This window comes from Eutrema salsugineum, unplaced genomic scaffold (genome assembly GCF_000478725.1).
Source record: "Eutrema salsugineum unplaced genomic scaffold, Eutsalg1_0 scaffold_4, whole genome shotgun sequence".
In the NCBI taxonomy this organism is placed as follows: domain Eukaryota; kingdom Viridiplantae; phylum Streptophyta; class Magnoliopsida; order Brassicales; family Brassicaceae; genus Eutrema; species Eutrema salsugineum.
The window spans coordinates 14,558,923-14,584,332 of NW_006256686.1; the positions used below are offsets into that span (position 1 = coordinate 14,558,923).

The 25,410-nt window shown below is 42.8% G+C and overlaps 1 protein-coding gene and 2 non-coding genes across 3 annotated transcripts in view; 2 read left to right on the forward strand and 1 right to left on the reverse strand.

Annotated features, from left to right (window-relative positions):
• Positions 1-25,410, reverse strand: part of LOC112084560 — a gene marked incomplete at its 3' end in the record, with an annotated part of 134,264 nt that overhangs the window by 78,908 nt on the left and 29,946 nt on the right. Inside the window, exons 3-5 of the mRNA XM_024153711.1 lie at positions 13,241-13,408; positions 13,009-13,204; positions 12,129-12,873 (exon numbers count right to left, since the gene is read on the reverse strand). Coding sequence (XP_024009479.1) covers positions 12,129-12,873; positions 13,009-13,204; positions 13,241-13,408 — 1,109 coding nt within the window. The remainder of the gene's footprint in view (positions 1-12,128; positions 12,874-13,008; positions 13,205-13,240; positions 13,409-25,410) is intronic.
• LOC112084759 lies at positions 2,283-2,389 on the forward strand. The gene has a single exon (XR_002898420.1). It is a non-coding gene; the product is annotated as a small nucleolar RNA R71 (small nucleolar RNA).
• Positions 16,827-16,933, forward strand: LOC112085010. The gene has a single exon (XR_002898654.1). It is a non-coding gene; the product is annotated as a small nucleolar RNA R71 (small nucleolar RNA).

The window sequence follows — 25,410 nt, forward strand, 5'->3', positions numbered from 1 at the left end:
GGAGTGAAAGGCGAAGGTTGGCATCCAAGAAAAAGCCTCATGCCACGCCTGGGTCAAGTAGTGATTCATGGCCGTGGCAAACTGTGAACTTAGCCAAATTTTGCATTTCCTTGCATCTTGTCCACCATTCCTTGAGGCCAAAGAACACCAGATCATCTGTAACCTGAACACACTCCACAAAACACATCAAAACATCCTAAAAACAGCAAAAGAAAGCATTAAAAAGAATATTTACAAAGGATAAGCTTGGGGTGTCTCCCAAGAGCACTTTGTTTAAAGTCACTAAGTTTGACTTCTTACACTCTTTTTAGTGAGGGAGATGAGGAGCTTTGATGCTCCTTGTCTTGTCCATGAATTCAAGCATGAGGTCCTTGTTCATCAGATCTTGGACACCATCAGATCCTTTGTCTATGAGCTCTTGTGTGAGGATTGCCCTGACTTTTGCAAAAGGTTTTGATCCTCCAATGCCTTTAACCTTGTATTCAACAGCTCCACCATCAAACTTCCATGGAGTGAGAGTTAAGACTTGAGAAGAGGACCCAAGAGTGAATGATTTGGTGCTTGTTGGGTTCTTGTCTTGAGACCCTGAACCATTGCTTTTGTTGCTGCTGACCTCCTTCTCACTTGGTGTAGGAGAAAAAGATTCCAAGCAAGCTTCATCATCACTAAAGAAATTTTCTTCAAACTCAAGATCAGGTCTTACTAAGGATTCTTTCTTCTTCTCAACAGATGCAAGGGGTTGAGCTTCTTCTATAGTTCCAATACTCCCCACATACATCATCCCATAGTGTTTCAACTCATCAGAATCATCAGATATAACTCCACAAAACCCAGCAAGAGGAGGCTTAAGAGGATAAGATATTTCATCATCTACCTTAGCAAGCACCACTCTTTGAGTATCAAAGTCCATCCTTGCTCCTGTGGTGTTCAGAAATGGAGTTCCAAGCAAAAGAGGTAGCTCTTTTGTCTTCTTCATCTTCATAACAACAAAATCTGTTGGAACTGTGCATTCACCAATTTTCATTGGGTAGTCTTCAAGGATTCCATATGGCTTCTTTGAGGATGAATCTCCAAAGGTAATTGACATGGGGTGATGCTTAAGACTCTTGATCCCTAGTCTCTCCACCATGTCTAAAGACATTACACTGATGCTTGATCCAGAATCACACAAAGCATTGTCCATTTTAAAATTTCCAAGAGAGCATGAGATGGAGAACTTTCCTGGGTTGCCTAGCTTGGGAATAGATTTGGGTTTCACCCTTGTTGAGCCAGTGCTAGAGACTCCATCAGATGTCCTTCCTTGAACCATTCTCTGATGCTTTCCTTCAGCAATCTCAGAATCATTCTCTTTCATATCAAAACAAGCTGCCTCCCCACCTTCTTTCTCAATGTCCTCATTGAGATCACAGAACAGGAACTCAAACTCATCTATGATGGCGTCCTCATCATCTTTTGTCAGGCATCTTTCACTTGAGACAGTGCCATGAAGAAGGTCCTCAATTTCTTGGACAGCAGCATGATTCTCATCATTTGAGAGGATTGCATTGCAGTATTCTGTTTGATGTGCAATTGATGTCCCTGGTAAAGATCTTTGAGCTTGAGAACTGCAGTGGCCCTTGTTGTTATCTAGAGTCTTGACTTTGGAAGCCAAGGTTGAAAGTTGAGTTAGAAGATCAGAATAAGTGCAATCCACCTTGTTGTTAATCTCTGCCATTTTCTTGTTGAAGTCTATGGCACCACTTGCTTGACCTTTGAGGATTTGCTGGAGCAGGTTCTGCACTTCTTGATCCTTATTCTCTGAGTTCTGTTGGAGACTTTGTTGTTGGGGAGAGACAAAACCTTGTTGTTGAGTGTTTTGAGGATACAAGTTCTGGTTTGGGGGATTCTTGTAGTAGGTAAAGCCCTTTTGGTAACCTTGTTGGCCACCTACAAAGTTCTCCTCAGCTATGATGTCTTCCCTTTGAAATGTGTCTTGAAACACATGATTCACATCTCTAACAAGGTTGGCTGACTGATGAGAAGCTAAGAGAAGTGTGTCTAGCTTCTCATTGAGAGACTTGATGTCTTTCCTTGTCCTTTCTTCTTCAGCATTCACAACTCCTCTTGAATTCCTTTCAAAGTCTGATCCATAAAGCTCATCACTCTGAGCTACATTCTCCACTAGGGTCATGGCATCATTGACTTCCTTGGTCATGAAATTACCATTTGAAGCTGTGTCCAAGAGAAGTCTGACCTTTGGTAAAGCACCTCTGTAGAAGGTACTTAGCAGCTGACAATCTGAGAATCCATGGTGAGGGCATTTCATGGTATACCCTCTAAATCTTTCCCAAGCCTCACAAAATGATTCATGGTTCTTCTGAATGAAACTTGAGATTTCATTTCTTAACCTTGCTGTTCTTGATGAAGAGAAGAACTTGGTTAGAAATGCTCTTTTGCATTGCTCCCATGTGTGGATGGATCCTCTTGGGAGGTTCTTTTCCCAATGATGTGCCTTATCTCCAAGGCTGAATGGGAACAATCTCAGTTTGAAGCTGTCTTCAGATACCCCATTGATCTTAGTGAGATCACAAACTCTGTCAAACTGATCCAGATGCTCCAAGGGATCCTCCATAGGTAAGCCATGAAACTTCTGATTCTGAACCATATTGATCAAAGAGGCCTTCACCTCAAAGTTGTTGTTTTGGACAGGAGGTGGCCTGATTCCTGCTCCATACTGGTGTGCATAAGCTCGGTCATTCTCACCAACAAAGACAGGTTGGGGCTGATGACGTATGGGTGGGTTTGGGTGGGGCTGTGGTGGATTAACCTGAGGTTGGTCTTGGTTCTGGTTACCCTGAGCGTGTCCCTGATGGACCTGAGCCTGTTGAGCCTGAATTCCAATCCCATTAGCAGCTCTTTGACCTTGATCAGCTTCTTGAGCCTGATGCTCATTCCCAACTTGCTGATTCATTCCTAACCTCTCCAAGTGAACAGCTCTTTCTCTTTGTCTTCTGGCTTGGTTTCTTGTGATCATAAACCTGAGAACAAAGACAGAGCTTGATAGGTGATCAGTAAAACAAAATAAACTTGATCTCAAAAACTATATCAGAAACTAATGCTAACAATCCCCACACAATATGGCAACGGCGCCAATTGATAAGTAAGGTTTTTAAGGCCTTAAGAAGGGTTATCAATCCCCTTGTCAAAGTAGTATAAGGGGTGTCAATCCATATATGTGGTAGTTAGGCACTAGTTTATGTGATAAGTTCTTAAGTCAAGTGATCAAAGATGAGTTTTGGTGTGAACAAAGTAACAAGAAAGCATAAAACAAGAAACAAACAAGCTATGATTAATGAACTAAGCAAGCAAACAAAACAAGATGATGGTGATTAAGCAAATGATAAAAGCTAAACCTCTAGATGTGATCATTGATTAGGGTGCTTTAGATATTGAATCATGAATTGATAAGTAAGGTTTTTAAGGCCTTAAGAAGGGTTATCAATCCCCTTGTCAAAGTAGTATAAGGGGTGTCAATCCATATATGTGGTAGTTAGGCACTAGTTTATGTGATAAGTTCTTAAGTCAAGTGATCAAAGATGAGTTTTGGTGTGAACAAAGTAACAAGAAAGCATAAAACAAGAAACAAACAAGCTATGATTAATGAACTAAGCAAGCAAACAAAACAAGATGATGGTGATTAAGCAAATGATAAAAGCTAAACCTCTAGATGTGATCATTGATTAGGGTGCTTTAGATATTGAATCATGATGCTAAGAACATATGCAACACTTGCTACTCTTTAGTCTAGGCTTCTTAATCAGATTAATTCATTCCCATGACAATAATCCCTTTGCAAATCACTTAATCAAGTCTAACAACCATTAGATATAATCAAGCAATCAGCAAGCATAATGCATCAAGCCTAATAAGTGACAAAACAATCTCTCAACCAAGAAGACTGAATCTTATACAGAAAGACATAACAAGCAATCACATGATCTCAAACATTTCAACTTAGAACTCTAATCTAGACTAATCCTCTCATGAAGGCATTAATCTCTACACTAATCCACTTTCAAACCAAATCATCATTTGTGAAATATGAATCAATGAGCATTAAGAAACAGTTCTAATATGTCATTCATGCATTTAACAAATCATTCCCATGATGAAAAAGGCATAAACCCTTAAGTTAGCTCATTCAGGCATTTCATCAAACACTTTGTGGGTGGAGAAATGCCTAAGTTCTAGATCAAGCTTATAATGAGAGATCTAGCATTAAGAGCAGCTAACTAAGGAAATGAAATGAGAATCTAGACCCTAAACATCACAAATCAAACATCTAAGCACCCTAATCTACACACCTAGAAGTTTAAAAGATGACTACTCACTAATCATGAAGAACACATCTAATCTTTTGCAAGAGATGATGTTAATCATGATTAGAAGCAGAAATGAGATGATGAGATGATGAGAAACAGCTTTGGAATGATCAAATCCCTTAGATATCTCTTAATCAAACTCGTTTTTACACTAAAAAGGAAAGAGAAACAAGAGAAAACAAAGCTTAAGTCTTGGAAAAAACCCTAAAAAGCATATATAGTGTCTCTTGCGGACCGGGTCAGCCCAGGACAAACTGGGTCCTGACCCGGCTTTGATGGATAGTGGTGTGGTTTGCCACGGTCAGATGATGCTTGGACAGACCGTGGCAAACTGACCGTGGCAAACTGATAGTGTCAAAGTTCTTGGACAGATTCTTCATGATCAAGGTTGCCATGGCTTGATTTACACCATGTCTAGTGGCCGTGTCTCTTCTTTTCTGGGTTTGGGTGATGAACTTCTTGGATTGCCACGGTCTAGTAGCTCTTGGTCAAGCCCCGTGGCAAGTGGTCGTGTCAAAAGCCGAAGGTGTGTAAAAGTTGCCATGGTCAAGTCCTAGACCGTGGCATTCAAACCGTGTCAAAACCCGAATGCTTGTAAAGTTCCTCCCAGCCAAGTGTTTGTTTGCCACGGTCAAGTGTATACCGTGGCATGAAGATCGTGTCAATCTCCGAAGGTGTGTAAAAGTTGCCTCGGTCAGGTCCCAGACCGTGGCATTCAAACCGTGTCATGTTTCACTTAGCTCGCATCATTCAGGGCTGTCTAGACCACTTCGCATTCCGGAGAGTGTAACTGATAAGATACTTGTCCGAATTGAGTGATTCCGGTTGCAGAGGCGAGAGCACTCATATATCTACAACTTTGGTGAAGGAAACTTTGGTTCTTGGGAAGTGGAAGGCTTCCTGGAGGGCTCATCTTCGCAGTGCATTTACACGATCAGAGACAGGCGTCTAGACATGTGTCCATTCCGGAGACCGTATCTTCCTCATCATAGATCCGAATTGAATGATCTTGGACGTTCTGGAAAGAGGACTCAAATATCTCTGGTTCTCATCAAGGCCCCGGAAACCGAATCGGTCTGGAAGTGCACCGTCCTTCGCGTTCTTCGGAGCTCATCGGCTTGGTCCAAAACGGCAGCAAGACAGGAGTTTCTTCCGACGAGCTTAACTTTCTGCTCACGCGTCCGAATTCCATGATTCTACTTGTTCTGAAACCGTGATCTAATATACTCCAACCTTGATGAAGCCTCCGACAGCTGAATCGGACCGGAAGGTTCCCCGGACAGGCGATCATTCAGGAGTATCGGATTGCTCCGGAATGGATGCGAGAGAGGTCTGTCTTCCGGTGACCGTATCGTTCAGCTCAGTGCTCCAAATGCCCTGATTCAACCTGTCATGGGTTCTTGAGTCAATTATCTCCAACTTTACTGAAGATCCTATAAGCTGAATCGGCCGGCAAGAGCTTCCGGTGACGCGATTTCGGAAATGTATCTGCACCCGGGATTTTTGGCCGAGAGACTTGACTGCGGTACGTGTTGTTGGCCGAGAAAGCTACCCGCGGGAACGATTTTGGCCGAGAATCTTCGACCATCAGTACATCATTTTGCCTAGAAACCCAAAATTGCTCCTTTTCACCATTTTTGATCATTTCAACTCCATTTCTTCATCTGAATCACATCCTCCACTCCAAATAAGCTCCAAAAGCACCTGTTTAACACTCTAAACCATGCAAAACTCTCTTGGACCTAATGCAATCTCCTAAGTCCTAAAACAATGCCTAAAGACCTAAAATGTATGCAAATGAGACATAATTTGGACTAGAATATGTACATTAAATGATGCAATTTATGAATATATCACCGCGGTACATGAAAATGGCCGGGAAAACCTTCCTGGCCAGCGAGAATGGCCGATAACCTCCATAGACCCAATTTTTCCACTTTTTCAAGCTCTGCTCACCATTCCACCTCCTGGATTCATCTTTTCAGCTCCAAATTCACCTGATATACACTCAAAACATGCAATAGACTCATTGGGACCTAATACATCTCCTAAGTTCTAAAACAAACCCTAAGGACCTAAAATGCATGAAATAAAACATGATTTGGAATGATTTATGCAACCTAAATGATGCAAATTATGAACATATCAACTCCCCCACACTTGTCCTTTGCTTGTCCTCAAGCAAAAAGAGCAAATGAGAGAAAGAGGTTGTATGCAATGGGAGTTCACAATGATCACAATGAGAACTCAAGTTCATGCTCAATTATGCAATGCAAAGTCATACTCAGATATATATCAACACAGCAAGGGATCTCCACAAGTTCTTCTCTCTCTCAACTCTTTCACATTCATTAAGCTTTTATCAGGTGGATCTCATGATGCAAGGTTTAAACAAGCTGGCTTGGCTAGGGAGAGGCTATGAGATTAAAATGATCTCATCAGTGTTCAAGTGGGTTAAATGCAGCAAAGGGATCTCTCTATGAATGATCAAACTTTGGCAGAATGCTAAAGGTAAAAAGCAACCTATGCATACAAGGGCAAAGACTCATCACACCCCACCCTGTACTCAAAGCTTCCTCACTTGCTCAAAAATCCTCACTTTTCACTCTCATTTTCCTCTCACTAGGGGATTTACTTTTCACTTTTCCTCTCAAGTCTTGGAGCTCAAACTTTACACAGCTCTTTTTGTTTTACAACTTCTAGCCTCTTCTTTCTTTCTTAACAAAACATTTGAGCCTTTGGCTTCTTTTCTTCCTTTTTAATTTAGAGGCTAGACTCTTTCTTTTCAACAGACCGGAGCTCACTTTCTCAAAACACCAAGACTGATTTCTTTTTCTTTCATTCCCCTAGCTATTTTCACTCTCTCTTTTCCACTCATCTCACCTTTTTCCACTCACCAAAAGGTCTTTTCCCCCACACTTATTCCTCGCCAAAACTCTCAGTTCCTTGATGTTGGAACACATCACTCAATGAGACCTGCCCTTGTCGCTCTAAACCTAACACTTTCTGCTAAGTTTGATCCAAGGTGGCCTTTCAATTCACACACAAACATTGGCTTAAAAGAAGGATGGGTTCAAGGTATGGGAACTGATCCATGATTGGGATTCAGCTACTTGAGCTAAGGAAAAGAGTGGTAAAAACAATGGTTCTAGCTCAAGTATGTATATTGGTATCCACAAGCTTTTTCAAACAATGCATCACAAGATATTTTCAAGTCAAGTTCAAGGTTCCCACTTAATTAGAGTTGAGTTCAATTCAAACTTGCTTCTCAGATTCAAATCATTTTAGACTTTGCAAGCACAGAAAAAGATTCACAAGCATATTCAATTCAAGTTCTCAAAGTGATGTACTCTCTAGAAAACCTATCATTACTCCTTGCAAGATGCAACCTACATGCAAATGCAATCTAGACTCAATCCTAAAAATGAGAATGCAACTACATGATCATTTTTTTTGTGTAAAATTTTCAGATTTTTCCATTTTTTTGGTTTTTATATGCACTTAGATGAATATGCAACTAGAATGTGACTCAAGACTCAAAGTGTAAAATAAGAAAATAGAAAACATGATTAGTAAAGGATGAAACTCCTCCCCCACACTTAAATAACACAGTCCCTTGTGTTATAAAAGCATGAGAAAGGAGTTTAAAACAAAGTAAACAAGTGAAATGCAAAAGAAAAAGAAAATCTACATGCTATTTACAAGGTTTGAGTGGTACCTAGTGGCTGTTGAAATCAGACCCCAATGAGTAGGAGGGGTTCGATGTGTGGCCTGACGGTGTTTCCCAAGAATGGTGGCTGGCCTCATCAGTCCCGTCGTCAAGATCTACCCAAGTGGTTCCATATGTGACCAAGGCTGTGCAGTTCATGGAACTCTCCCCAACTTCCTCTCTGTTCCTTGGTGAAACCGATGCTGGAGCCCCACCTTTGCAAGGGTTTTCAAGCTTCTTGATCCTCTTCTTCATCTCCTTGATGCATTTGGCCATCTTGTGGATGGTTTTGTCTTGGTACTTGCACCATTGTTGGAGAATACCAATCTTCTGTTGAGCTCTGAACCCTGAAGTGCCTGGTTCCTCCCAGTTGTAATCATCAAAGTGATATCTGTTTCCACCAAAACGTTTTTGAGGTGGAGGCAGATCAGCATCTTGAGCACCAGCTGCACTTGTGGTAGCATCTTCAGCGGTTGCTTTCTTTCCCTTGAAGGCTTCTTCTCTGCAAGCTTGCTTGTATGTGAGGATTGGTGGATCAGTTTGGACATTGTACAGCTCTTCCTTCAGCAAGAAGAAGTGAATGTTCCTTTTAACTTGGACTGTGGTGATGGAGGGATTGGGTAGGAGAACTTGGGCTGGCTCACTGATGAGTGTCTTGAAGTTGTAGACTACCTTGGTACCCACTCTTCCTTGGAGAAAGCCAATCCTACACAAATGTGCTTCATTAATCAGATCAAACTTTGCCTTGTTCTCCTTGAATCTATACCCCATGGCTTTCAAGATCTTTGTTACCACCCATCCATGGGTCAGCTTTGCATCTTTGTTTGTAGAACCCCACATGCACTTTTTGTAGAACATCAAAGACCTTGCTAATTGAGATGCAAGGCAAAGTGGGTATTCATACCCTTCATAGGGTTCCCCATCTTCATGTGTTGGCATCAGCGGTCTCAGCCCTACACCAAGAAGCATCAGATCTCCTTTGTGAACTCTTCCAACATCAATCTTGAAGTAGAAACTGTGAGAGAGAATCTTGTGTACATATCTCAGGACTGGATTCCTTATCCAAGAGGCCTTAGCTGTTCCAGCTGTATACTTCCCAGAAGCAATTGATCTCCATAGAAGTTGGATCTCATCTTTTCTGAGATTGACCTGGTTGGAGAGAAGTTCATTTCTAGGTGCTGAAAACCCAAAGATCTTATTCAATTCTCTGAATGACACTGAATACTCCTTCCCTTGCACAGTAAACTCCACATGTCCAAGCCCATCTCCTTGAATGATTCTTGAATCCCTTGGGTAGTAAATGAAAGCTTCAAAGGAGGCCAAGAACTCTTGGGACTCTTGCTCATAAGCGATTTCTCTCATCTCCAAAAGTGACTCAACACCCATGTTCCCAAGCAAAGTCTTGATATCTTCATAGAGGCCAATCTTCTTCAGAAAGTCCAAATCAGGGAATCTCCCTTGCTGGATCTCTATCTGCTGAAACTTAGCCAGATAATCAAGTGTTTCTGGTTCAGTTTTCTTGAACTTCTTTGATCCCTCTTCAATGGTGCCTTGGGAACCGCCAGCTGAGCTGCTGGAGTCACTTTCAGTCTGTTCACTCTCAGATACCACAGCCAACTGTTTCCCCTTTTTCTTGGAACCAGAAGGAACCACCAAAGCTCTTCCTTCAGGCCTTGTCCTTTTTGGCGCTGGATCACACTTTCCGTGCTTTGTGGTATTCTTTGCACCTTGACCTTTGTCTCTTGGCTTTGAAGTTCCTGAGACCAAACCTTTGCCTTTGGATGCAGGGCCCTTCTTCTTGGCCAAAGAGTACAAGGATAAGCCTCACAAAAGTCTTCAAAATTTTGAAAAAAAATTGTTGCAAGAATCGGTATCAACAGCACATGAACAAGGTTCTCAAGCCAAGAATCAATCAAATAAGTTCATAGCAATGCAAAAACAAGAGTGCAAAGCAGAGACTCAGCAAGAAACCAATTCATTTCTTAAAAAAAATCGATTTCTTTCATGAATTACTTGCAACAATTTTCAAAATTCAAGAACAAGTAATTACCAACAAAGTGCTCTGTTTTCCAAGACTATCTAGCACCCTAGCATTTATAAAAATAATCCCAAGGTCTAAAACAACCTATCAAAATCGATTCCACACCTTAAAGTTCCAAAAATCACCATTGAAGAACATGGAAAGAGATGAGTTTTAACAGGATGAAATACCTTGGGATTAAGATGCAACGAGTTCGAAATGCAATCAGGATGATGTTAACAACTCAAAAACGAGCTCAGAGCACTTTGAATCAACAATTTTGGTGGAGAAATGAGAGAGATATGGTGAAAACAATGGAGAGAAATGAGAGAGAGAGTTGCAAACTCGGGTTTGTTGTGAGGAAGAGAGAGTGTGGGGTAGGGTCAAGCCTTTGGACTGGTGGTCAATAGATCTATTTTGACCAGTCAAGGCTTTGACCCGTCCTTTTCTCATTGACCGGCCTCCTTTCTCTCTTTTGTGCGTCCCGGAACCGTCGGGATTGAGCCGTGTGACCGTCTCGGTGTAGAACTGGAAATATTTTTGTGCTACCTGGTAATCCTCTGTCTAACCCGCACAACCATCCCGCAGCCTTTGTTACTTAGGCATTCTGGCCGTTCCTCTTTTTGCTGCGGCTTGGTCTTCATATTTCCAGGTAGCACAACCATCCCGGAGTAAATTGAGAGTGCATGTGCGACTTGGTTTCCTATGTTCCCAGGTAGCACAACCATCCCGCAGCTTTTTGGACTTAAACAAAACGGCTTTTCTTTTCCTGCTGCGACCTGGTGTTCATGTTCCCAGCTAGCACGCCCATCTAGGAGTAAATTCCGAGTATATGTGCGGGTTGGTCTCCTTTACTCCCAGGTAGCACGACCATGTCGCAGGGTTTGTTACTTAGAAAACTAGGCCATCTCTCTTCTGCTGCGGCTTGGAACTCTTGCCTCCCAGGTAGCACACCTAAACCGCAGGGTTTTGTCACTTAAGCTCCTTAGCCGTTCTCTTCATGCTGCGACCTGGCCTCCGTGTTTCTAGGCCGCACACTTAACCCGGAGTAAATTGCGAATGGGTGTGCGGCCTAGCTTCCTTTCTTTTAACCCGCAGCACCAGCCAGCACAGTTTCGGACTTAGGCGTTTTGGACTCCTCCTGTTTAGTGCGGCCTGACCTTCTTCTTTCCAGGTAGCACGACCATCTCGGAGTGAATTGCGAATGATCGTGCGACTTAGCCTCCTTGGGTTTCAGGCCGCAGCACCAGGTCGCACAGTTTAGCACTTAGAACTCTCGGCCTTCTTCTTTCTGGTGCGGCTCAGCTTCCATGCTTCTAGGTCGCACACTCAAGCCGGAGTAAATTCCGAATATATGTGCGGCCTAGCTCCCTCTCTTCTGACCCGCACTCCCAAGCCGCAGTAACTGGGACTTAAACATTTCGGGCTTCTCAAGGTTTTGTGCGGCCAGGGTTCTTTCACACCAGGTAGCACAACCAGGCCGGAGTAAATCGCGAGTCTTGCTGCGGCCTGGGCTCTTCATGCACTAACCCGCACACCTAGGTAGCACTGAGGCGTTCTTCAAGTTTTTCTGGCTTTAAACAGTCCTCTCAGCTCTCTCACATGCTCCATTCCATTCATCACAAGCTATGTCCTCCAAGGATCACCTAGTACCTGAGACCAACTCAAAAAACCCATCAAAAAGTTCTAAAACATAAAGGAAAAGAGAAGAAATCAAAAGAACTATGTACAAAGATAAGCTTGGGGTGTCTCCCAAGAGCACTTTGTTTAAAGTCTCTAAGTTTGACTTTGAGAACCTGTTTAACAGGCTGGTGGATCAAGAAGAGGAACTGTTGTAGCTTCCTCTTTCCCTTGTGAAACTAAATAATGCTTGATTCTCTGTCCATTCACCACAAATTCCTGGCCATTCTTTCCTTCCAAGACAATGGCACCATAAGGCCTCACTTCAAGAACTTTGAAAGGTCCAGACCACCTAGACTTAAGCTTTCCTGGAAACAACTTAAGTCTGGAGTTGAAAAGCAAGACCAAATCACCATACTTGAACTCTCTCTTCAGAATCTTTTGATCATGCAGGACCTTGGTCTTCTCCTTATAGATCTTTGAGCTTTCAAAAGCTTCAAGCCTGATCTCCTCAAGTTCATGAAGTTGCATGATCCTTTTCTCTTGAGCTGTCTTGATATCAAAGTTTAGAAACTTCACAGCCCACATAGCTTTGTACTCCAACTCAACAGGAAGGTGGCAGCTCTTCCCATATAGAAAACTGAATGGTGATGTTCCAATTGGAGTTTTAAAGGCAGTCCTGTAAGCCCATAATGCATCATCTAGCCTTTTGCTCCAATCTTTTCTGCTTGAGCTAACAGTACTCTCAAGAATGGCCTTGATCTGTCTATTGGATACTTCAACCTGGCCACTAGTTTGAGGATGATATGGAGTAGCTATCTTGTGTTTAACTCCATGCTTTCTCAATAAACCTTCCAGAGTCTTGTTCAAAAAATGGGATCCTCCATCAGAGATGACAACCCTTGGAACTCCAAACCTTGGGAAGATGATGCTCTTGAACAGCTTCACTACAACCTTGGAATCATTGGTAGGGGAAGCAATTGCCTCAACCCATTTGGACACATAGTCCACAGCAACAAGGATGTACTGATTTCCATAGGATGAAATGAAAGGTCCCATAAAGTCAATCCCCCAGCAATCAAAGATCTCAACTTCTAGAATGGGGTTTTGAGGCATCTCACTTCTCTTAGATATGTTCCCATGCCTCTGACAAGCATCACATGCTGAAACCACCAACTGGGCATCTTTGAACATTGTAGACCACCAAAACCCACTTTGAAGAACCTTTGCCACAGTTTTGAATGCCCCCATGTGACCTCCAAAAGCGGAACCATGACATTCTTGCAACACAGGTTGCATCTCCTCTTCAGCAAGGCACCTTCTATATAGCTGATCCTTGTTCAGAACATAGAGGTAGGGCTCATCCCAATAGTATCTCTGGACATCTCTGAAGAACTTTTTCCTCTTGTAAGCATCTAATTCAGGAGGCTCCACCCCACATGCAAGATAGTTCACTATGTCTGCAAACCAAGGCATCCTCCTTTCTTGAATGCTCTCTACTTCCTCAAACTCCAAGTAGGAATGGAGCACCATCAGAGACTCTTCAGGCAAAGCATCATCTATGGGGACTTTTTCTTCAATCATCAGCCTTGAGAGATGGTCTGCAGCCCCATTCTCAATCCCCTTTTTATCAAGCACCTCCATATCAAACTCCTGGAGCAATAAAACCCATCTCAACAGCCTTGTATTGGCATCTTTCTTTGTCATCAAGTACCTGAGGGCTGCATGATCAGTATACACAATGACCTTTGATCCCACCAGGTAGCTTCTGAACTTATCAAAGGCAAAAACTATTGCCAGCATTTCCTTTTCAGTTGTAGCATACTTTTCTTGGGCAGAGTCAAGTGTTCTACTGGCATAGTAGATCACATGCAGCTTCTTGTCCCTCTTCTGTCCAAGTACTGCTCCAACAGCAAAGTCAGAAGCATCTGTCATGACCTCAAAAGGTAGGGACCAGTCTGGTGCCTGAACTATTGGTGCACTAACCAATGCCTCTTTGATCAACTTAAAGGCTTCTTCACATTCAGCATCAAAGATGAAGTCCACCTCCTTACACAACAGTCTTGTTAAGGGCCTGGCAATCCTTGAGAAGTCCTTTATGAATCTTCTATAAAACCCTGCATGACCAAGGAAGCTCCTTATCCCTTTAACTGAAGTGGGGGTTTGCAGATTCACCATCACTTCCACCTTTGCCTTATCAACCTCAATACCCTTTTCAGAGATCTTGTGCCCAAGAACTATTCCTTCTTGCACCATGAAATGACACTTCTCCCAGTTCAGCACCAAGTTGTGCTGCTCACATCTCTCCAACACCTGTGTCAAATTAGAGAGACAATCCGAGAAGGAGGAGCCATAGACACTAAAGTCATCCATGAACACCTCAACTTTCTCTTCAATAATGTCAGAGAAAATGTGCATCATACATCTTTGAAAAGTGGCCGGTGCATTACATAAACCGAAGGGCATTCTCCTATAAGCATAAGTGCCATAAGGGCATGTGAATGTTGTTTTCTCTTGATCCCGGGGGTCTATGGGAATTTGGAAGAACCCCGAGTACCCATCGAGAAAACAAAAATAAGGATGATTAGCTAACCTTTCAAGCATTTGATCAATGAATGGTAAAGGGAAATGATCTTTTCTAGAAGCAGAATTCAATTTCCTATAGTCAATGCACATGCGATGGCCAGTTATGGTTCTTTGAGCTATGAGTTCATCCTTATCGTTTTTCACCACTGTGATCCCACCTTTCTTGGGCACCACATGAACAGGAGACACCCATCTTGAGTCAGAGATTGGGTAAATTATCCCTGCCTCAAGAAGCTTTAGTATCTCCTTCTTAACCACTTCCCTAAGGTTGGGGTTAAGTCTACGTTGGTGCTCAATAGAGGACATGGCTTGGTCCTCCAGGTGGATCCTGTGGGTGCATATATCAGGAGAGATTCCTCTAATGTCTGCCAAGGAATACCCTATGGCTCTCCTGAATTTCCTTATTTCACTAAGTAATGCACGTTCCTCATGCTCCAGCAAGTTATCATTTATGATCACGGGAAAAGTAGAGTTCAGGCCTAAGAACGCATACCTGAGCCCTGTTGGTAGAGGCTTGAGCTCAACAGAGGGTGCATCAGCCTCATTCCAGTCCTGGTCCAGGTTGCTTTGGCTGGTGACTGATTCCTTGATAGCAAAGACTTCAGAGCCTCTTTGTTCCAGCTCCAAAAACCTTGTTTCAGGACCCAGCTCTCTTGCATTGTCCAGATACAGCTTATACCCTTCACTTGCTTCAGCCAAGAGCTCATTCTCTCCTTGTTCTTGAGTTAGAGCAGCTTGAAGAGGATCCTCAGTGTTCAGTTCCTCAAGCAACTCATCAGCCAACTGGTCCATTGTCTCCACATAGAAACATTGACCTTCAATGGTGGGTTTCTTCATCATCTCATTCACATCAAACTTGAGCCTTTCAGACCCAAGTTGAAGCTCTATTATCCCACCTCTCACATCAATAATAGCTCCTGCAGTGGCTAAGAATGGCCTGCCCAAGATGAGAGGATCTACTGGTTCCTCATCCATTTCCAGCACAACAAAATCTGTTGGAACCTCAAAACCACCTATCTTGACAGGTAGATCTTCCAACATACCAACAGGCAATCTAACTGATCTATCTGCAAGGATAAGAGAAATCCTTGAAGGTTTGAAAACTCTAAAGCCCAGCTTCTTTGCTATGGAGAATGGCATCAAGCTGACTGATGCTCCTAAATCACAAAGACATCCAGAGAATAGAAGTGGTCCAATGGCACAAGGGAGTGTGAAGCTCCCTGGATCAGTTAACTTCCTTGGAATGGACTTCTTCTGAATGATAGCACTGCATTCATGACTTAGTACTACCATGCCTTGAAGCTCTTTTGTCTTGTTCAGAATTGCATCCTTCAAGAACTTCCCCATCTTTGGCATCATTAAGAATGCATCAATGAGAGGCATTGTGAGTGGTGTCTCTTTGAGTGCCTTCTCAAATACAGCTCTTGCCTTGTTCACTAGTTGCTTCTTAAATCTCCCTAGAAATGGGAGCTTGGGTTGGTATGGAGGTGGTGGCACATACTTCTTCTCTTGTTCTGGTTCCTTTGCTACCTCTTTACCCTTTTCTGTCCTTGGTTTCTCAGCAACTTGATCATCCTTTAAGGCTGCCTCCCCCTCAGGTTGATCATTGTCCTCAATGATCACTTTGTTGTTCTCAATACCATGTAACTCCTTGCCACTCCTCAGTGTAATGGCTTTGGCATATTCCTTGGGGTTGGGTTCTGGTTTTCCAGGTAGGTGACCTTGGTTCCTTGAGCTTGATGCCTGGTTTTGCTTCAGTTCCTTGATTTCCTGCTGCATAGTCTGTTGACCCTGAAGTAGTTGTTGCAGAATACCAACCATATATGTACCCATCTGTGGCTGCTGTTGAACCATTGGTGGCTGAAACTGTTGTTGAACCGGCGCCTGCTGTTGGAACTAAGGTGGACCAAACCCTGGTGGTGCCTTTGGCTGCTGTGAATTATAACTAGTGCCCTGAAATGGTTGATGTTGCTGACCAAAACTCTGATTCTGACCAAATTGATTCTTGGGTTGGAATGACCCTTGAAAGTTGTTCTTGGGAACAAAGTTCTTTGGAGCTTGAGAATTGGGATAGACCTGGTCTTGTGGGTTAGCTACATTGGTGTTCCTGTAAGAGAGGTTTGGATTGGCATTACCATACTGATATCTTTGGAACCTCTGATTCCCAATGTAGTTGAGCTCCTCTTGGGTAAGACCTTCTTCACTTATGTTCTCAAAAATTTGAGAAGGTTCTTCATACTCTCCAACAAAATGCATTGGCTTCTGAGTGGTGAATTTCAGCTTGTCCAATTCACTCCTCAACTCCTTAACTTCTCTGGTGAGCCTCTGTTCTGAGCTTGAACCTTCAGACCTATTTGATCTGTCATAGTCTTCACCATAAGTATCATTGCTCAATGCTAAGTTCTCCACTAGCTCTAAAGCAGCATGTATCTCTTTACCCAGAAAGTTCCCATTGGAAGCAGTATCCAGCTGGTTTCTAATCTTGGGAAGAGCTCCCCTATACAGTGTGCTGAGAAGAGAAGCCTCACTAAACCCATGGTGTGGGCATTGGTTTGTGTAGCTCCTGAATCTCTCATATGCTTCACCAAAACTTTCATTGCTTTGCTGAGTGAAGCTAGAGATTTGGTTCCTCAGTTTTGCAGTTCTTGAGGTGGAGAAGAACTTAGATAAGAAGGCTTGCTTGCATTGCTCCCAGGTTTGAATGGAGCCTCTTGGAAGATTCTTCTCCCATTGATGAGCTTTATCACCAAGACTGAATGGGAATAGTCTTAGCTTGAAGCTGTCTTCTGAAACTCCATTTATCTTGGTCAGATCACACACCTTATCAAACTGGTGCAAGTGTTCCAAGGGATCTTCCATTGCTAACCCATGGAACTTTGAGTTATGGACCATATTCAGCAAAGATGCTTTCACTTCAAAGTTGTTGTTTTGCACAGGTGGTGCCTGAATACCAGCTCCATACTGATGAGCATTGGCCCTGTCATTCTCTCCAACATAGACTTGGGGTTGCTCATATCTCCTTTGCTGTGGTTGGAAAGGGTGGGGTTGGTGGTGCACCTGGTGTCTTTGCTGAACATTGGCCTGATGCCTCTGTTGATGAGCTTGAGCTTGTCCCTGGTGGACATAAGCTTGTTGATGGTGCACCTGTTCCTGCTGAACATTACCCTGGTGAAGCCTTTGACCGACTCCAATACCAGCTCCATGACCTTGAGCCTGTTGCTCCTGAACTGGTTGTTCTATATCTACCACGTGATCTTCTTGTTCTGCCATCTCAGTCTGATCAATTTGTCTACCACGTCTGTCTCTTCTCCTCCTTGGTACCAAAAGGTTGATGTTGTCGTTTAGAGGAAAAGGAGGACCACAGCTTCTTGATCTAGACCTGGTGTTCATACACCTGAAATCACAAACAGAACTTGAAAGGAATCAATAAAAACAAGAAAGTAAGCACTTGATTTCAAGAACAGACCAGAGCTTAATCCTCTCATGAAGGTATTAACCCCTATACTAATCCATTTTCAAACCAAATTCCCATTTGTGAAACATGAATCAATATCCATTAACAAACAGCTCTTAATGATCATTCAAGCAAATAACAATACATCATCATGCAGAAAAATGCTTAAACCTCTAATACAGCTCTTCACAATTTGTCTACCACGTCTGTCTCTTCTCCTCCTTGGTACCAAAAGGTTGATGTTGTCGTTTAGAGGAAAAGGAGGACCACAGCTTCTTGATCTAGACCTGGTGTTCATACACCTGAAATCACAAACAGAACTTGAAAGGAATCAATAAAAACAAGAAAGTAAGCACTTGATTTCAAGAACAGACCAGAGCTTAATCCTCTCATGAAGGTATTAACCCCTATACTAATCCATTTTCAAACCAAATTCCCATTTGTGAAACATGAATCAATATCCATTAACAAACAGCTCTTAATGATCATTCAAGCAAATAACAATACATCATCATGCAGAAAAATGCTTAAACCTCTAATACAGCTCTTTCAGGAATTTCATCAAACACTTTTGATGCATGAAATTCCCAGAATCTAGATCGCAAGTGATTATCAAGGATCTAGCATAGAGAACAGCTGTTTAGAGAGATGAATCAATGAATCTAGCCCTAAGCACTCCTAATCTAACACTTTAGCACCCTAACCTACATATCTAGAACCTCATTAAGGTGACTACTCACTAATCATACTAATCTCTCTTAAACCTTTGCAAGTTGAGAAGATTAGCATGATTAGTGATGAGAAATGGAGATGGAGATGATAGATTCAAAAGAAAACAGCTTTAAACACCCAGATCTCTTAAAAATCTCTTGATTAAGCACTCAAGTATAGATATTTCTCTTCTTAAAATGGAGTCTTTCACAAAAGAGGCAAGAGACAAAGGGAATAAAACTTAACTTTTTCCCCAAAAAAAACCCTAGAAAGTATTTATACTTCCTTAAAAACGAACCGGGTCAGCCCGGAACAAACCGGGTCCTGACCCGGCTTTAATGGATAAAGTGGGAATTACTGCGGGTTGGTCCAGTATGTCCGAGGTTGCACACCTAAGTCGCAGTAGATGAAGACTTGTCTTGTGAAGCCTGAATCGCCTTGTCTTAGCCGCACGCCTAAGTAGGAGTGTTTTGCGAGTGTTGCTGCGGCTTGGTCTCCTTCCTCTCCAACTCGCAGGGCTAAGGCGGTTTCTGGGGAATGTACAAACTGTGCGGGTTGGTCTCTATTGCACCTAGGTCGCAGGCTCAAGTCGGAGTGATTTGCGAGTGATCGTGCGGCATAGTTCCAGGCGCGGCTAACTCGCATGCCTAAGTCGTACGATTGTGGACTTAGCATTTCTCTTGCTCGGGAGCTTCAGATCTCTTCCAGTGATAGTTTACCCGCATATTTCAACTCGCAGCATCAGCATTCAGGCGTTCATCTTCAGGCCTGCGGGTTAACCAAGTCGCAAGACCATCTCGCAGCATCCAGAGCATTTTAGACCACTTCACATTCCGGAGAGTGTAACTCCTATGAGACTTGTCCGAATTGAATGATTTTGGTTGCAGAAGACAGAGGACTCATTTATCTCCAACTTTGGTGAAGGACGCTTCGGTGCTTGGGAAGTGTAAAGCTTTGCAGTGCATGTACACGACCAGAGAGAGGAGTCTAGACATGTGTCCATTCCGGAGACCGTATCTTCCTGCTCATATATCCGAATTGGATGCTGTTGGACGTTCTGGAAAGAAGACTCAAATGTCTCTGATTCTCATGAAGGACCCGGAAACTGAATCGGCCTGGCAGTGCACCGTCCTTCGCATCCTTCAGAACTGATCTGCTCGGTCCGGAATACCTGCGAGACAGGGGTTCCTTCCGACAAGCTTATCTCTCTGCTCACACGTCCGAATTCCACGATTCCACTTGCTATGAGACCGTGATGCAATGCTCTCCAACTTCTATGAAGCACCTGCCGTCTGAATCGGACCGGAAGGTTCCCCGGACAGGCGATTTCTGAGACATGTTTGCACCCGGAGATTTTGGCCAATACACTTCATTCGCGGTACATGAAAATGGCCGGTAAAGCTTCCCGCGGTACATGAAAATGGCCGGTAAAACCTTCCTGGCCAGCGAGAATGGCCGATAACCTCCATAGACCCAATTTTTCCACTTTTTCAAGCTCTGCTCACCATTCCACCTCCTGGATTCATCTTTTCAGCTCCAAATTCACCTGATATACACTCAAAACATGCAATAGACTCATTGGGACCTAATGCATCTCCTAAGTTCTAAAACAAACCCTAAGGACCTAAAATGCATGAAATAAAACATGATTTGGAATGATTTATGCAACCTAAATGATGCAAATTATGAACATATCAATCAGCCTGATCAATATGTCTTCCACGCCTGTCCCTTCTCCTCCTTGGTACCAAAAGATTAATGTTGTCGTTGAGAGGAAAAGGTGGACCACAGCTTCTTGATCTGGACCTGGTGTTCATGCACCTGAAATCAAAACCAGAACTTGAAAGTAATCAGTAAAAACAAAAAAAATAAGCACTTGATCTCAAGAACAGATCAGAGCTTAATGCTAAACACTCCACAATTTGGCAACGGCGCCAATAGATAGATAAGACTTTTTAGGGTCTCAGGGCTATCAATCCCCTTGTCAATGTAGCACAAAGAGGTTATCAATCCAAGAATGTGGTGATAGACACTAAGCTAGGTGATCAGTTTCTCAATTCAAGCAAGCAAGAGTGGTTTTGGTTATCTATGACAACTACAAATTTAAAACAGGATTAATGACTAAAGAAGTGATCAAACAAGACAAGCAAACAAGTAAACTAAATGAGATGAGAATGTATGTATGATGATGAGAAAGGTCTTAGACATGATAGTGGATTAGGGTGCCTTCAGTGATAAACTAGTGAGCTAATGAATCATATGATCAATGCAATCCATTCAACTTAAACATTATTAATTAAGTTAATCCTCTCATGAAGGTATCAACTCCTATGCTAAAACAGTTTCTAACCTAATCATCATTAGTGAAACATGAATCAACAAGCATTAAGAATCAGTTTAATCTGTCATTTAAGCATATAGACAATCATTCCCATGATGAATAACACTTAAACCTCTAACAACCTCGGTTCAGACATTTCATCAAACACTTTTGGTACATGAAATGTCCAGAATCTAGACCACATATGATTTGTATGGATCTAGCATTAAGAACAGGTTGTAGAGAATGAAATATGCATGATCTAACCCCTAAGCTCACTAGTCTACCACTTAAGCACCCTAATCTACATATCTGAGACCTTAATATAGGATTACTCACTAATCATGATCAACACACTAGATCCTTTGCAAGATGTGTTGTTAATCATGATTAGAAGTGTGATTTGATGATGAGAAATGATAAACAAGATGGAAAATACTCTTCAAATCGATATTAAACTCAAAAAAAGCTCTTAAACAATGGTTCTTTCACCAAAATGGAAAAGGAGACTAAGGATAAGATAAGGTTCTCTCCAAATTAGGTCTAAAAAGTATTTATAGTAGCCTTGGACGAACCGGGTCAGCCCGGAACAAACCGGGTACTGACCCGGCTTTGGTGGCAAGTGACCGTGTCAAGTCCTTTGTCTCTTGTTCTTGGATGAATCATGGTGCCACGGGCTCCCTGTGGCCGTGATGCATGGTCGTGTCAAATGCTGAAGGACTGCATAACGTTGCCACGGTCAGGTTCAAGGTCGTGCTGCGTGGCCGTGTCAAGCGCCAAAGGATTGCATAAAGTTGCCACGGCCAAGTCTCAAGCCGTGGCGTAGATACCGTGTCAAATGCCGAGAGATTGCACAAAGTTGCCACGACCAAGTCTAAAGCTGTGCCGTGTGGTCGTGCCAAATGTTACCTTGCCACGGTCAAATGTAGGCCGTGGCATGAAGATCGTGTCAAACCCCAAAGAACTACAATCGAGTGCCACGGTCAGATGTGGACCGTGGCATTCCACCGTGCCATCTTTCCCTTAGCATAATTTAAGCTTTGATAAGGGTTATCAATCTCGCAGCGTTCAGGGCTCCTCGGACCGCTTCGCGTTCAGGGAAGAAAACTTCTAGGGTACTGGTCCGAATGGTGTGATTCCAGTTCTAGAGGATAGAGGACTCAGACATATTCAACTTTGGTGAAGGAACCTTCTGTGCTTGGGAAGTGGAAGGTTTCCTGGAGGGCTCATCTTCGCTGTGCATTGACACGATCAGAAAGAGGCTTCTAGACATGTGTCCATTCCGGAAACGTTATCTTCTTGCTCATAGCTCCGAATCGAATGATCTCAGACTTTCTGGAAAGAGCACTCAAATATCTCGGATTCTGATGAAGGTCTTGTAAACTGAATCGGTCTGGAAGTGCACCGTCCTTCGCATTCTTCGGAGCTTATCGGGTCTATCCAAAACGGCAGCGAGACAGGGGTTCCTTCCGACGAGCTTAACTCTCTTCTCACGCCTCCAAATCCTATGATTCCACCTGCTCTGGAACCATGATCCAATCTTCTCCAACTTTGATGAAGCACCCGACAGCTGAATCGGACCGGAAGGTTCCCCGGACAGGCGATTTCGGAAATGTGTCTGCACCTGGAAATTTTGGCCGAGAAACTTAACTAGCTGGTACGCGTTTTGGCCGAGGAATCCACCTGCGGTACATGCGAATGGCCGAGAAAAACCTTTCTGCGGTACGCGAGAATGGCCGAGAACCTCCAAAACCCATTTTCACCATCTTTCAAGCCTTGGTCACCATTTCTCTTCCTGGATTCATCTTTTCAACTCCAAATAGCTCCAAATACACATGATAAACACTCAAAACATGCAAAGACTCATTGGGACCTAATGCATCTCCTAAGTCCTAAAACAAACCCTAAAGACTAAAAATGCATGGAATAAGATATGATTTGTAATGAAATATACAACCTAAATGATGCAAATTATGAACATATCAGGGAGGCTCATGGAGGCGGTCTTATGGGACATTTTGGAGTAACTAAGACTCTGGTCATGGTTCAGGATCACTTTTTCTGGTCACACATGAAACGAGATGTGGAACGGATCTGCAGCCGGTGCACGACCTGTAAGTACGCTAAGTCCAAAAGCCAAAACCAAGGTCTGTACTCTCCTTTACCCATTCCTAGTGGACCTTGGACCGACCTGTAAGTACGCTACGACCTGTAAGTACACTAATTCCTTTGTTCTTTAGAGAACTTTGTTGATTCTCAGGTGGTTAGCCTAGAATTATTTTCGGTTTATCAAGTTCTTTTCATCGGACTTGACGCAGCCTTCGTCTGCAAAGTTTAAAGTTTTCGTTTGTCATAATCAGGGCTTAAGGATTTTTGGGAACTTAGTTCTCACGCCTTAACATCCTTTTACCGACGAGTTCTTTTTACCTTTGTTCCACCCCCTTGTTCCAAATTGTTCTTCATAAGTTTGGGCCGAAGGATTTTCGGGAGACATTCTCTCACGCCTTAGCATATGTTCCAAGAATCGTTCGGAGTCAAGGATTTATCAACCCCGCCGATCCACGTGTGTGACAATCCTTTTGGAGATCGTATCAGAACTCAACTCTAATAAGTGAAAACCTTGAACTTGACTTGAAAATATCTTATGGTGCATTGTTTGAATAAGTCTGTGGATACCAATATACATATTTGAGCTAGAATCCTGATTTTACCATCCTCTTCCTTAGCTCAAGTAGCTGAATCCGCATATGGATCAGTTTTCCTCACCCTGAACCCATCCTTCCTTCAAGCCAAATGTTTGTGTGTGATTGAAAGGCCACCTTGGATCAAACTTAGCAGAAAGTGTTAGGTTTAGAGCGACAAGGGAAAGTCTCATTGAGTTCTTAGTTCCATCATCTAGGAGCTGAGAGATTTGACAAGAACTAAGTGTGGGGGAATACTTGTTGGTGAGTGCAAAAAGTGGAGATGAGTGGTAAGAACTAGGGGATAGAAAAAGAAAAGAAATCAGTCTTGGAGTTTTGGGTCAAAGAAAGTGAGCTCTAGTGTTTTCAAAAGAAAGAGTCTAGCCATTAAGTGAAAGGAAAAGAAAAGAAGCCAAAGAGCTCAAATGTTTTAAAAAGAAAGAAAAAGAGGCTAGAGGTTACAAAAGAAAGTGGAAAAGAGCTATGTAAAGTTTGAACTCCAAGACTTGAGTGTGAAAATGAAAAGTGAGTGCCCTAGTGAGAGGAAAATGAGTGTGGAAAGTGAGGTTCTTGAGAGAGTGAGCAAGTGAGAAAGCTTTGAGTAGAGTGTGGGGTGGGATGAGTCCTTGCCCTTGTATGCATAGGTTGCTTTTTAACTTTAGCATTCTGCCAAAGTTTGATCATTCATAGAGAGATCCCCTGCTGCATTGAAGACACTCAGGCGCTGATGAGATCATTTTAGTCTCATAACCTCACCCTAGCCAAACTTTGCTTGTTTGAAAAATTGCATCATTTGATCCACTTGGTAAAAAGCTTAATGAATGTCAAAGGGCTGAGAAATAAGAGAACTTGTGGAGATTATTGTTGAGTTGATACATCAGCGTATGGTCTTACATTGCATATTGAGCATGAACTTGAATTCTCTTAGTGGTCACTTCTCTCTTTCAAAGGAAATATGAACTCCCAATGCATTCAATATCTTTCTCTCATTTTTTCTTTTTGCTTGAGGAAAGCAAAGGACAAGTGTGGGGAGTTGATATGTTCATATTTTGCAGCATTTAGGTTGTATAATTCAATCCAAATCATGTTTTATTTCATGTATTTTAGGCCTTTAGGTGTTGTTTTAGGGCTTAGGGGTTGCATTAGGTCCCAATGAGAATTTGCATGGTTTGGAGTGTTTATCAGGTGTATTTAGAGCTATTTGGAGCTATTTGGAGCTGAAAAGGTGAAACCAGGAAAAGAAATGGTGATCAGAGATTTAGAAATGGTGAAAAAGCCTTTTGGAGGTTCTCGGCGCTGGCCTGTACCGCAGGAAGCTTTTTCTCGGCGAATATCATGTACCGCGGTCGGATTTCTCGGCCAAAACACGTACCAGCTGTTCAAGTTTCTCGGCCAAACTTCCCGGGTGCAGATACATTTCCAGAATCGCATCACCGGAATGTCTTAGCGACCGATTCAGTCTTTGGAGTCTTCACCATAGATCAAGATAATTGAGTCTAGATTTAAGAACAGCTTGAATCGATGAATTTGGAGCAGTGAGCTGAAAGATAAGCCCACTGGAAGACAGACCTATTTCGCATCCTTTCCGGAGCAACCCCGAGATGAGTTAAAGAATATCGATCCGAGAAACCTTCCAGTCTGATTCAGCTTATAGGGCCTTCAGCAAAGTTGGAGATGATCGAGTCACGGTCCCAGAACAGGTCGAAGCATTGGATTTCCAGTCGTGTGCTGAGGTTAAGCTCACCGGAAGACAAACATGTCTCGCTACAGTTTCAAGACCGATTCGATGAGTCAAAAGATAGCGTGAAAGGATGCGTTTCCAGTCTGATTCAGTTGCCGGGGTATTCATCAAGATTCAAGTTCTTTGACTCCTTCCAGAACATCTGAGATTATCCAGTTTGGTGCTATGTACTGAAAGATACCATCTCCGGAGTGAACACTGGTCCAA